General features: G+C 43.0%; 1 protein-coding gene across 1 annotated transcript in view; it reads right to left on the reverse strand.

The window, feature by feature from the left end:
- The window catches only part of LOC124406627, a 77,946-nt gene that overhangs the window by 40,908 nt on the left and 23,341 nt on the right, over positions 1–13,697 (reverse strand). The window contains exon 8 of the mRNA XM_046882105.1: positions 6,274–6,525. Coding sequence (XP_046738061.1) covers positions 6,274–6,525 — 252 coding nt within the window. The remainder of the gene's footprint in view (positions 1–6,273; positions 6,526–13,697) is intronic.

A 13,697-nucleotide genomic window follows, 5' to 3' on the forward strand; every position in this document is an offset into this window, starting at 1 on the left:
CAAGGAATTTCGGGGAAAACGTAAAAAATAAGGAGTAGGTACGATCACGAGGGTGTTCGCATCTCGCATTCCATCCAGCAGCGAATCCCTCGAGCCGTGTAATCCAAGGATCTTCGTCCTGTCGGCCGTGCTTGCTGCAGTTACGAAGCAAATGGCCTCTGCATTTACGCCCCCAGGATGCAGCTGGGAAAAGAACCTGACTGTGCGCACGCATTGCTGCGGGGTGAAAATTATAGCTTTTCCTTTTAATCTCGTTGACCGGCGAAATTGCCTCTTCGAAGCGCCTTCTGGTGTAGCGATACCTACAAAGCCATATATCGCCTACGGGGCTCATAAATTTCCATTTTCCATCGCGCTTCCGATCGGGCTGTGAATTTTAATATTCTGTGTTCATTTTTCATTCTTTGTTTTTCCTTCTATTCCCTGTTCGATTCAATTCTAACGAATAATTGATACGGAACGAGTGCAAAAAATGTTTATTTACGTATATATAACGAAAGATCTGCTCTCTGTTGACGCAGAGCAAATGAAAAAACAAACAAAAAAAAAGGATAAGAGAAAAAGAAAAAGGAAATCGATCGTCTACAGCGCCGTAGTTCGCAAAGCGTGGCCCAGCGTGCTGAGCCACGAAACCACCGAGAGGAATTTGAGCCAAGGGAATGCGGATAGCGGCAGAGAAAAAGGAGCGAAAAAAAGAGGAAAAAAAAACAACTCGATACCAGGGGCGATCAACAATGTAGCCATTCTATTCGGGGGTGATGCGCCCTGATTCCCCCTGCCTGTAGGCTATTTCAAGGCGGCCGCGAAATCCAAACGGGAGATCACAGTTCCCTCTGAACTAAAAATCAACTGACCTGTGTAATTTAATTACGAAAATGTATAGATCACTCGACGAAGTCCGCAGCGGTCCGAGAAAAAGATTGTTTTTGCGGCTCGGGAATTATATCGGCTGAAGAAAATCGTGAATAACGCGGAAGGGGTGAGAGGGAAGCTCGCTGGTGTCGACCGGAAGTTCGTCTGCTATATTTTTATTCTTCATTTCTCCATCTCCCACCACGTGCATATCTGTATATTGTATTCTGCAGCGAGTTTTCTTGGAGTATCGGAAAACCAACCACGAGGTGATCCACGTAACCGTAAGCTTCCTCGAGGAGTAGCTGTGCCCGCTTTTGTCGGAGGCGAGATCGAACTCTCGGGTCAATAAAATATTTAAAAATCGAGAGTGGCAAACCGACAGACGCTGGTTCCGTGACACAAACTTGTACGTGTTTAGGTCTTTCTCTGCCGTATAAGCGAGTTTGGCTCGATCTGAGATTGGCAAATTCGCACTCTATAAATCGATTTTCATAAAATAAGCTCTAATGCGATATCACCGAAAGTGAGCCCTAGGAGTTATTTTTTATAATAAAGAAACCTCAGCAAATCAAAGACTGATTTCGTCGACGTCACTGCGGTAGAAAGACGCAACTTCGACGAGATATTCCCCCCCTCTAACTGCACTCATACGTCTTGGGAATACGGTGTTCCCTATGGACAGTTTATTAGACAGATCTGCGACGAGATCCTCCTTCGATAGAAAAAAATATTACAAATATGAAAGTTTTAACGTGTCGAATCTATATCTGTTTCCCATTCTTTGCTGTCACGTATATTCCACGAGATGTGATTTTTTTTTTACTTGTAAAAATTCAGAATTCGTTATGTTTTGTTTTTCCATTCACACTACTTTAATCTGATTAAATCGTATCTGTAGATATAAAAACAGTCGGAACTGACAGAGAAAGAGAAATTTTTTATAAATATTCTTGCTGTCATAGGTGTTTGATCATAGTTTGTAGAGAGAAATAACGTTGAGAAGAAAAAGAAAACGAAAGAAAAAAAAACATTACATGAAAAGTATACGTGGTACATATTTTTTTTATTACTAGATATATTTCGATTCAAGAGCATCAAATCTATTATAATTGCACACAATAATAAGAAGGAGAAAAAAAAAGGTTTTTTTTTTGCCAACCAGTGTTATCACGGACGTCTCGATCAACAATACGTGGAAGAAAAGTCAACGCCGGAAACGGAGAATGAGATTTCGTTTAACGGGTCAATTGAAGTGTAATACGTAGATGTAGTCGACGACACTGCAATGCACTCTTCAGCGGTATTGATCCCCTACTCGAACAAACGCGAACAGGTCTGGTGTATTAGACAGTTACACCGGGGAGCGAACGTGACGAACCAATCAAAACCGTCCTCTTTCATCGCACGAGCTGCGACCCCTCTCAACTTTGCCCCATCCTATTCTACCCTCATCTTCGCGGAGCCAAGCTCAGTTTATATATGTAGATATATTTGATGTATGTACGAACCTACATTGAAAGCACGTTAGTATGTTCCCCGTAGAATAATGAACGTCCCACCTACCACCCTCCACCCTCGTCTAATACATCCGACGCAACGCGTTACGTCCTCTGGAAGGTCGCGCAGGTATTAAATTTTTTGATAATGATAAGCGCACTCCGAACCATGATACGCGCTAATTTGTTGTTGCCGAGTCCTGCACCATCCGGTAAAGGATTGAGACATATCGGATGATCCGTGAACTTAGAAAATGAACTTTTGGAAACGGTTATTTACGATAACCGAAGTAATTCTTACGAAGTGAATACTTCGATGCAGGGAAAAATTGGCAACTTATGATTACAAAGCTTGCCGTGTAAACAGGAAAAATCCGATTGAAATCCGGAAGAAAGGAGAAACTTTAATCTCAACATATTAATTTTTGAATTCACAGATAGTCTCGGCGAATCGAATATTCGAATGCACCCGTTGTGTCAAATTTCCACCGAATTTTGAAATAACACGGAACGTCTGCGCATTCACTTCTTCAATCCATCGATGACAGAGACCAGTTCGCAGAGTGAATATAATAGTGGATACCAGCGATCCATCTTCTCTTCTGTGTAAACGCCGACTCAATGTCTTTCACCGATGAAAAATGTTTTTTTGAGTTCCCTGGATGCCAAATCATCTTCGCAGTCTTCTCGTTTGCTTTCGAAGGATCAGGCAATGCTCTAAGGTCCAACACGTGCGTCTACGTTGCTCAGTGTCACACGTAAACTCACGCGTTCGATGTAGAGCATCGTCAGTTACTCGCGGAAGTCGATGTTGATTCGTTGGTGATTTTCCGGTACCGTTGTTTGTCTTTTCTTTAATTCATAGTCTCATCGGAATATCAACAATATTATGGGTTCCATGGTATATCTGGGAAACTTGGGTGAAAGCAGAAAAGATTGACTGCACGGTTTCATGAAATTCGTATCAATTTAGCCGACGGCTTATGAAAATAAATATTCAATTCTCTCTGGGTAAATGTTAATTAAAACTTTAAAATTGCTTTTTAAACAAAAGTTTTTGTATTATAAAAAATTAAATCGGTAGTCCCGGCTGGCTGCACGCACTGAAATCGGTCTCTCCATAATAATAGCGTTACAAATATCTGTGCAGATTAGGAAATACGGATCCAGTGAAAAACGTGAATCCATCGCGTTCCCGTTTTTTTTTCATTCAAATGCCCTACTGTGATAAGTTTTTATTTTATATTTTTGAATTATAAGTACGGATATTTTTTTACAGGCTTTTACAAAATTTCATTCTATAACGCATTTTATAATGAAAAAAGAAAAATTACTTTACCAGATTGTTAACAGATGTCTGGGTGCTAACGATTGCGCCATGTTGGAGATTTTTTCACGTTCATAGATTAGAATCTGGATCGACAGCTGTCAGAGATGGCGTAAAAAGTTGGCATACGCAAACTCGGTAATCCTGGCACGCTTTGAATTCAGTACTTGATCTCGAAAAATGGATGGACGGATCTGTCTGCGTGTATTACCTACACCTCCCGGAATATTCAATTCTTTTATTTTCATATCCCCGAGTAAAGTCCCGGGACTTGCTTATTATTCGCTGAGACTGAAAATTGCTTTTCACGCTTCTCTTCTGCCGGGTATTTCGGATCGCTGAATTCATTTTTACGCCAAGATACCGTGTAATTGCGCATTGCCTGTATACCCATAACTTGGCTCAGCACCGCTTTCAGGGGAATTAGTTAATTAGAGATTCTTCACTTCATAAACATGGAAAGTGAATATATATTCAAAAAACAGACTTGTTTCCAAAGTTGTGGGAAATTCTCAAAGTTTCGAAACCGTTTTACGTTGTACTTATGGTTTTTTTTCTCACTTGTTTTTATTCCCTTATATACTCGAAGTTGCTCTCGGAAATGAGCCAACTTCTAATTTCCTGCACAATACACGTGACCTCGCTAATCTTGCCTCGCGTGATGAAGCCCTTTGTTCATCGTACTACTTAAATATCCGAAAGAATTATGTAGCCTCTACGATGCGGCGGAACCGATTCAAAGCTTCTACACTCCCTGATTAAATATTGAACAAGAAAAGTTACCGATTGCACCGGGTGTATGCCTCCGGGTCCCGCGAGCGACGGAAGCCTCAAACTCTGCAACAACTGCAAATTCGCACGTATGTATATGAATACCTTCGTGTGCAGACTCTGCAGGCTGTATAAAACGTCACGCAGTGCACCAAGTATAACGAAATTTTACCGTCAGAATAGTTAACTCTGCAAGAAGTATTTTTATGCTGTTTTTTATTTATATTTTTAATTTCGTCACTCCCCATTACTTTTTCCACACATATAACGATGATTATTATTACTTTTTTCATTTTTCACCCTTAACTGCTCTTTGTGCTTCCAATTTCCATCGGTTCACTGGTTTCCGGATACCGCGCACCGCTGGCCGTGTATTCATTAAATCCGGCACGGCGTATCGCTCTTCTAAAAATATGCACGACGCAAGGACCCTGGTTGTTGTTACCAAACACCCTAAACACCTGAAATGTTAGCATATAAGCATATATGCACGGGATTAGGTATATAACCAGTCAGGCTTAACGGCGTAACGAAACCTGATCGCACGACATCAATATCGTTTTAATTAACAAATTCCGAAAATCGTTTTTGTGCAACGGATATTGATCGGGCCCTTCATTGCTTCGACTACTTCCTAAGACGTAGTTATCAGTTAAACAGGGAACTGTCGTCGTGGGTAACGACGTCTCGCGTCTCCGTGCCTTCGCCGACGGCCTTCCAAGGGCGTCGCGACGCTCGCAGGTTCACGGTTGCCTTATCTGTGACTAATTAATTACCTGGAACGGGTGCGGCTAATGGGTGAATAGGTGATATGTAGCGCCCAACTCCCCTAAGATTTGGTCCAACTTTCTGCCATTACGACCGTCGAACAATTGTTTCTTTTGCGACTGTTCGTTCCGATGAAATATCAGCGATCCTTTATTACTTCGTTAACCGAAAATCGTAACACATCGATTTTCGCGCCTGGCAAAGCCTGGCGTCTTCCGAATGTATCAGCTTATTCAAGTGATCGTAAAACAATCACTATTCGTCAAAGTCGAAGAAATCGAATACGCACTAAATTTCGGGCTCGAAAGAATATCGATTTGGCTTTGGATGATACCCTGTTTTTCTTTCTTCTTTTTTTTTTTTTTTTTCACCCCTGTCATGCAGACGAGGGGGATATTCTGTTACATTAATCTTCCCCTCGATATGCTCGATACGCTTGGACTGATTGCAGGGTGCGTGAGCACAGCGAATGTTATTCCGCGAACTTTTGTGAGCTCAATCCAACCCGCTGTCAATTTGTTTGTACAGGAAATCTCCAACCAACAACTGGTTTCAGGACTTTCGACTAGCCACGTTTCCCTTTCACGCGGTAAAATCGAGGCCTACAACATTTTCCCGTTCCACTAGGAAGATTTCTCTTCGAACGTGGGTGTAATAGGAACACGATCACGCTCATGTCACCCTTTTGAAAAACATCCAGCCGTCCACCTACGTAGGTCATTATTCCGTATAAGTTATTCCATTTTCCAGCGTAACGATTACCCTCCAAAACCCCCTGCTTACTCCGTCGTGCTACGCTTACCACATTGCAAAACATTTCATTGCAACATCCATGAACAATATTAGCTCCGACTCTATTAGCTTGATAGCGATTTTAACGGAAACGAAAATTTCTCAGGGATAAGGTTGGTTTCACTCTCGAGTGAATTCCACTTCAGAGACCCTTTTGCACCCGTGAATAGCTAACGAACAGACGCCTATAATATTTTTCATCCCCGGATACTTAAACGTCTATTTTCCGCGGTAAAGACGTTACGAAACGTACTAGAACCTTACCTCGAATTGCTGGACGCGACGCTGTTGTTGGACCTGGATCTTCGACTCTTTAGGGAGTCTCCTCTGTTCACAATCCCTTTCCCAGTGATGCTGAAGTGTCTCAGCCTGTAATACTCCTCCTCGACACCCGTGTTAGGCATGCTAGCAACGCGCGAACGCTGCTGAGGTAGGCACAAGTAGTTCGGGCGTCCCGACGCCCGGCTGCCTGGTGTCTTGACGGATTGCGACCTGCTGTGATGAGGACTTCCGTGCCTGGAATCAAATTCACCGAATAAATGTGCAACAATGTATTATACATATTTTGAGTTTGATGGAAGAAACGACCGTGGCGGTTTTTTGGTATGAAATACGGAATAAGTTGACCCCGTTACAATTCTTTTGGGCGGTTGTGCAAGCGGTGTGGGTATGATTCTAATGTGATAAGCGGAACACTCACGCCGAGTCGGTATCTCGACTCGCATTTCCGAAACGTGCTCCCCTTTCACCTCTGGGTAGCTTAATTTTTACGTTGTTGCCTTCCCGCCATAAATCAGGCCGAAACACTCTTCTGAGGAAAATAAGAGGAAAGGAAAAGGGCCCGAAGGGAAGGGAAAAGGTAAGCAGTGGTCGAAATACCCTGACGTACAGACCGAGCTGTTTTTCACCCTCGCGTATCTTTATCGAACTATTCCCGCGCCGGTCGATTCGTCGTCAGAAAGCAACACCATCGAATTCACGTTTCGCGGGGATGTAAGAGAATTTTGATGTGACGGAAAATACGGATTTTCCAAATTACGATTCATTTTACATTTCAATCGTGACGAAACTGCATGTCTATTATAATCGTTTCGGAACGTGCAGCATCAAGGATTGCCAAAACTGCATTTACTACACACGCGCACTTCTACGCTCCCAATTTGAGTTTGTTCGTTTCTAGAATCAGTATCAAACACGTAAGTCAAATCCCAATTCGTAAAGCAGGTAAACGCGCCGTTTACTTCGTGTCAGGAGTAAATGCTAGACTCTGCTGAATTGACAGGTTCAGAGGGAAACTTTTGGTGACAAATTCTACCCTCGACGTTACGACACTTCAACCCCTTACTTTATGGTAGGCGAGGTAATCAAGCAACGTCCACTACAAGGGTGTCCTAATTACGTCCATGGAATATCGCAGAAATTAGCTGGGCTACGAAAGTTATTTTATGACCGTAATTTATAATTGTGGCTGACGAGGCTTGAGCTATATAAATTCGATTGGCTGATTATAAAATTGGGTTCGATGTATTAAGCCGCGCAGGGGATGGATTTTTGTTTCTTAACATCGGCAGTAGACACTGGGAAACTTTTTCAAGATAGGGAAAAGTAAACGGGTCATTTATAAGCGTTCCAGCTGTTGCCTAAGTGGTGCACAGCTACGCTCGACAATAAAGTATTCCAAGCACGTTCATATCCCGAATAGATATAGAAGAGTACAAGAAGAAAAAAGAAGGTATGTAATAACTAGGCTTGTCGAAGGAAACTTGAAATTAGTTTCCTGATATGGCTTACAGTAATTTCTCTGTCGGACGCGGAGGCTTTCAAAGAGGAATCGCCACCATTGCACCCACATCGAGGATCGACGAGATCGTCTTGCGCCCAACTTTCGAAACGTTCGTTCCTTTCTATCGCTTCTCACGTTTTAACGCCCAGCCGGCTTGATTCGAACGCCAGAAGTTTGCCCCGAAGCATCGCGCCTCTGCCGCCCTCGGGGATGTCGCCATTATTCGAATGTGGAGTGATCGCGAAATCCCAAACGGTCCTGCGGGAATCACCCCGCATCTACTCGCACTCTCCTTATCCCTTGTACGCCGCCTAAGGAAGATAAGGATAGCGGCTTTGCCTCGATACCTCGACCGTCAGTCGAGTAAGCTCTGAAGTAAAAGCTCCAGGCTAGGATTCGGGGGAAATTCCAGTTTAAAGTGGTCATAAAACCGTGCCCTTTACCCTGCGTACTGCTCAGACTCCGCGGTGACTCGAACGAATGCTGAGTGGCAGGTAGTCCTATATATAATACATACGTATATACATATACATTATACCTGTGTCCTGTGTGGATAGATAATCCCTTGAAAGGAGAGCTGCTCTCTAGGACACTTCAATTCAGACTCTGAATTTCTTCGGCGAGACATTTTATCAGCTATATTTTATTTCCTCATAGCTCGGATGAAGGCGCGCATATTTTCTAGAGCCGCAATGAAAAACGCGTTCGAATCGGAGCTAGTAATCATCTTTAACACTATTGGATCGAACTTCACAGCTTTCACAGCTTGTCATTTGAGAGAGTGATCGTTTGCGGAGTCACGATGGATCCCGGAAGAACTGGCTCTCAACCTTCACCCCAATTGCACAGAAGGTAGAGACGCCTCCTTCGCTTAGCTGCTATCACCAAGTCCGTGGAACACAATTAACCGGGGTTTACTAAGGAGCTCATCGACCCCTCGCCGTTTGCTATCATGAATATGCTACCTCGTTCCGGTGCGTTGGAGACGGTGTTCGATTGTACTCTACGTTCTCCCTGATCCCCTGCTGAATAATTACTTCCTCGTTTCGACAACAAGCGGGAAACTATTTAATTTTGATCTCAGCAAGCTCGACTTGGCTAAATCGGTCGTAACAATGCAGTAACGGAAGGGTTTTCCTAATAAGAATATGTGGGTTCTAAATAAATTTGTAGAACCATAGGATAAAACCGTGTCTCAATTAATTTGGGTATCCAGCTTCTCAATGATCCTGCGCATATCGAAACAGTCTCAAGGACACGAATTTAAATTATCCGGAACTACGCAGCGTTGTAAAATAAAGCTTGGCTAATTCACGTGTTATCTAAATGGAAAAACGATACGTCGATTAAGGGATTTTACCACTATGAGCAACGGATTTCAGGGGTACTAGGTAAACAAAATCGTTGTTAAATAAATCAATAAATAAATGATACGATATTCGGCTCCAGCACCCTATAATATATAATCCGCAGGGGTTGGCTCCGGTCTAGGGTTACCTGTTAGCTCTGAAATTTGAGCCACTAAACGCACAGCGACGAGTTGGCCCTGCTGGTGGAGACTAGGCGAAAGCTTTTACCGAGTAAACATCCCTATCGGGGCTGACACGCCGTGGCGTCAACGCACGGAAAAAACTCGTAGGCAAACGCGTTTGAATGAGAATTGATGGACTCTCTTGTTATCTACCGTATTGCGCCTACAGGCTCGACGCCTACGCGTGCAATTAGCCAGCGGTTCGTAGAGGAAAAAACAAAAACGCGGAAATTTAACGAAACGCGGCGTGTATTGGATATAATCTGATACATCGAAATGGCCAAAAAATACGGAACAGAGGAGCTCTTCGCGAACAATGAGACTCTTATCAAGCTTCGTTTCTACTTTGAGTCGATACCCGCAGCCCATTCTTCATCGGGTTATCAGTACAACCAACGTTGGCTTGTTCCACGAAGCTTATCACAACCTTGAAATGCAGCAGATTAGCGAACGGAGTGATTCACAATAAAGAAAGTGCTCAAAGTGAAACCTTGTGTCGAGGATCGATAGAGGGTGCGAAAATTGTGGACGATATCTCGGTAAAAGATCTGCGAAATTATTTTTCCCGGGTATCACCCTTAAGGGAAAGAGAAAATTAAATTTCGACACTAAGGTGTAAACGAGCCTCAGTATACATATAATATATGTATATATATACATACATATATAGATATACGGCGCGGCGTCTTCAAGCGCAGGACAAAAAATTGAACAAGTGATGTGGTAATGGCGGTGAATAATATCCGCTGAAATATAATAATAATATTTCAGTGGTAATATCGTGAGTCGGAAGCAAGCTGTACCAAGTGATCCTCGAGTTTACTATCCGATACCTGGGTATTATATCATGTAAATAGCAAATATTGGTTCACTTCTCTTGAAGAAGCAACGAGACTCCGGTCTCCCCGAGGAGATTTGAATACGTTAAGCTAATATAAATAAGTGCACAAAGCCGCACCCAAATCTCCTGACATTTTACGCTATGTGAGTTTAATCTTGACCTTTATCACCATCGTTATCATCATTACGGGTTTTCTTATTATCGTTGGCAAAGCCGTTATATTTCAGTTTAATTTCAAGAGCGTAGGCGGGTATCGAGGCTCTTGTTACTTTTATTATCATCACCACCGTTATAATTATCTTTGTACTTCAAAAGCACGGACACTAGAGCGTCAAATGGTGTATATTGGAAGAGAATAACAGCATGCGAACGGTCGAACCCGAATATACCGAAGAAAGATGTGTGTTCGATACGAGATTTTACAAGACATAAATTCTTCAGCGCCGGATGAGGGGGATTAGGGAGTGAAAAACGAGGGACTGCAGTGACCCGAAATACACGAAATACAACCAGCGGGGAGCTCATTCTATTTTCCCGAACTGGAATTGCAGGTGAGATTTTACCCACGTGGAGCGTTGAAACACGTTTAGGGTAAAATTGATTCAGGTTTCCTGCTCACGCGATGAAACGAGATAAAAGTTCGGTTGAACGTGGCGTGCTACACTTTTGCTGTGCTTGAAAGTCGGAGAAACCGCGGGCTAAAGCTCGGAATACACGGTTCGTGGATTCCTTTTATCAAGTTGATTTCGTTTTTTCCGTTCCCGGGCAGCCGTGGATGCATTAATCGCGAAGGCTGAAAAGGTTCGGGTCAACGCTTGAATCGCATGGATATCGTCGAAGTAGGATCCAGAGAGGCATATTCAAAGAAAGAAAGAAAGAAAGAATGAAAGGAGCGAGAGAAAGAAGAAAGAAACTAAATTGAGCCTGGAATTTAAATGAGACCCGTGACGCCACCCCTTTAATCAACTGTTTAATTCCGAAAACGACAGCCCGTCGAATTCTTGTCGAATAATTTTAATGTCCACCAAAGTATAGATGCTTTTGGTATTCGGAGCCTGTGTACGATTGACACTCTCCATTTACAACCATCTACTTATACAAAATTACGTAAGCACGATCGCGACAGAAGATCCAATGTCTGAAGAGTAAAAAGTCTTAAAATTCAGTCGAAAAAGGTTCGCTAATCCCTTCCGCAAAGATGTGAAAATTGATTTACAGTTTCTTTTACAGACTTGGTTGTGATTCCAGAATTCCATTACGATTGGTCGTTGAATCGTTTGAATGATCACCGAGGTATACGACTATCGTTATTGGTATTCCGTGCGTTAATAACAGCTGACATGATACTTTGAACGTCCGTAAATTGTGAACGGAAATAATAGTCGGTTGAACACAAGTATTTGGAAGAGAATTAAACAGGGAAACGACGATTTTACTTGGTTAGTAATTTGAGTGCAAACCGATCGATTGAATTTTCCAAATCTTTAGGTATGCAAAATTTAGGTTGCTGAAAGTGTGCATTCATCAATAAAAAAATCAATAATAATAAAATAAAATACGCGCAGATAACCGTAAAGTAAGTTCATGCATTTTGATTCAAAGCTTTTACAACTCGACTGAGTACTTTTATGGAAAAACGTCGTCACCGCGTCTCTCTGCGGTAACATTCGCATAAAACGCGTATAGCCTCGTTCTCCGGATATTCTGTCTATTTGTTTTTTTCGCCCGACGACTGGCGTGCATTATTATACATATACGGTAAAGCACCTATAAATCTGACCTAACTTTTCCCGCTTATAGGGGCCGATGTCAAGTTGTCGAAAGTCTTTTTCCCGAGTTTTCCGTCAACCTGTCAGACGCAACGGTGTACCACCCCGCAGAAAGTAACAAGAATCATCGCTGGCCCATCGTACGAAATTTTCAAGGAATACACAGGTATACCTGAAGACGAATCCACCCCCGTTTCATACTCCGCCCTTTTCTCAGACCGAGTAGCGACCCTCGTTCTCCACTCTGTGGCGGCCCATCATCCCGGTTGACTGCATGCAAATGGTAATTTCCGGAAGGGAGTCCTTCTTCCTGAGCACATTTTCACGTGCCTAGCGGTATCACGACCAGACGTACAAACACACGCAGCCATCTCTGTTACGGTGCAGAGTATCGACGCAGCTGGATGAGTTGCTTCAGTCGAGTTACGCAGCTTGAGTCTTGTCTAACATCCAAGAAGAAATCTCTAATTTCCGGCCAATTAAGGCGAAAGTTAACCGATGTGGACTAACGGTCCGGTTTCACCCTTTCCACTTCCTCCGCTGAGGGTGAGCCCACCTTGTTCGTCGAGGATCGAGCATACCTCGGAGACAGGAGCTGCGCGCTTCGTTACCCAGATCTAGATAGACGTTGCCTTCGATTGATCGATGTAATACTATACTATTCTTCGCGTTATATCGAGCAATTTCCACCTGCAGGGGTGGCATCATTTCTCGGGGCTTCTCTCGCGGTGTTATCCTTGTATTTACTCCACGCTTGGATCATCCTTAGACGATCTTGTTGACGGTGGGAATTTTTCACGACTCTGTTTGAAATCCCGATACCACATTTAACCTTCTTTGAGAGACTCGCAGCTTTCGGATCAATTTTTACCCCAGTATGAAATTCTAGATGTTTTGACAACGTTCACGCAACACACAATTTCGCGCGTTGAAGTACACGGAATCGATCCTCGGCTCTGATTTGGACCTATGTATAGATCCAGCGTGATTCGAAGGGTTTTCACGTTTCTCGGTGATCCGACCTCGGATGATCGAGCTTCCGATCGCGAGACGGGGGATGGTAATGAATCGCCGATAAGGAAAAAGAGAAAGAGAGAGAAGGAGAGAAAGAAAAAAAATTCTCCCTAGCTGTTTAGCGGCAATTATATAATACCGTTGCTATCTTCCTCGATCTGGTGCAACGCTATCGATCGTCGGACTTAAATACCAGTTCGCGTGCCAAACGCGGAGGCATGCTTTGTACGTGCAGCATAGTAGACAGAGATATCTTGTAATTAGAAACTTTGATATGATGTATAAAGTTCGGTGAAACATTCGTAGCCATTGCCGAAGTACGAAACTTGGTCGATTATGTATGGGGAATGACAATGGCTGCAGAGTTCAACTTTTCGCCCTTTGCAATATCAGATTGAAAACGTTCGAGGAATACAGTGTCGCGATTATTACTCTGAACTCTGCAGCTTGCCGAGTTCAACGATATCCAAGAACTTGTGACCTTTTTGCTGATTGGAAATATGAATAAGCGTATCTGAATATCGCGATTCCATTTCGTGGAAGCCGGTCGTCATGATCGCAGAACTTACAGCCATGGAAAAGGCGAGGATACCTTTGTTTCAAATATAGTTAAGAACGAGGGTTTTCCGGCCAACGATATACCCCGCTGAATAATATACATGTTGGCATATCGACAGGCATTATTTATTGTGCATATTAACTTTTCTTATTTTTTACACGAAATCTGTCAGGATATAATATAATTCCCGT

Source organism: Diprion similis, chromosome 6, assembly GCF_021155765.1.
Source record: "Diprion similis isolate iyDipSimi1 chromosome 6, iyDipSimi1.1, whole genome shotgun sequence".
In the NCBI taxonomy this organism is placed as follows: Eukaryota; Metazoa; Arthropoda; class Insecta; order Hymenoptera; family Diprionidae; genus Diprion; species Diprion similis.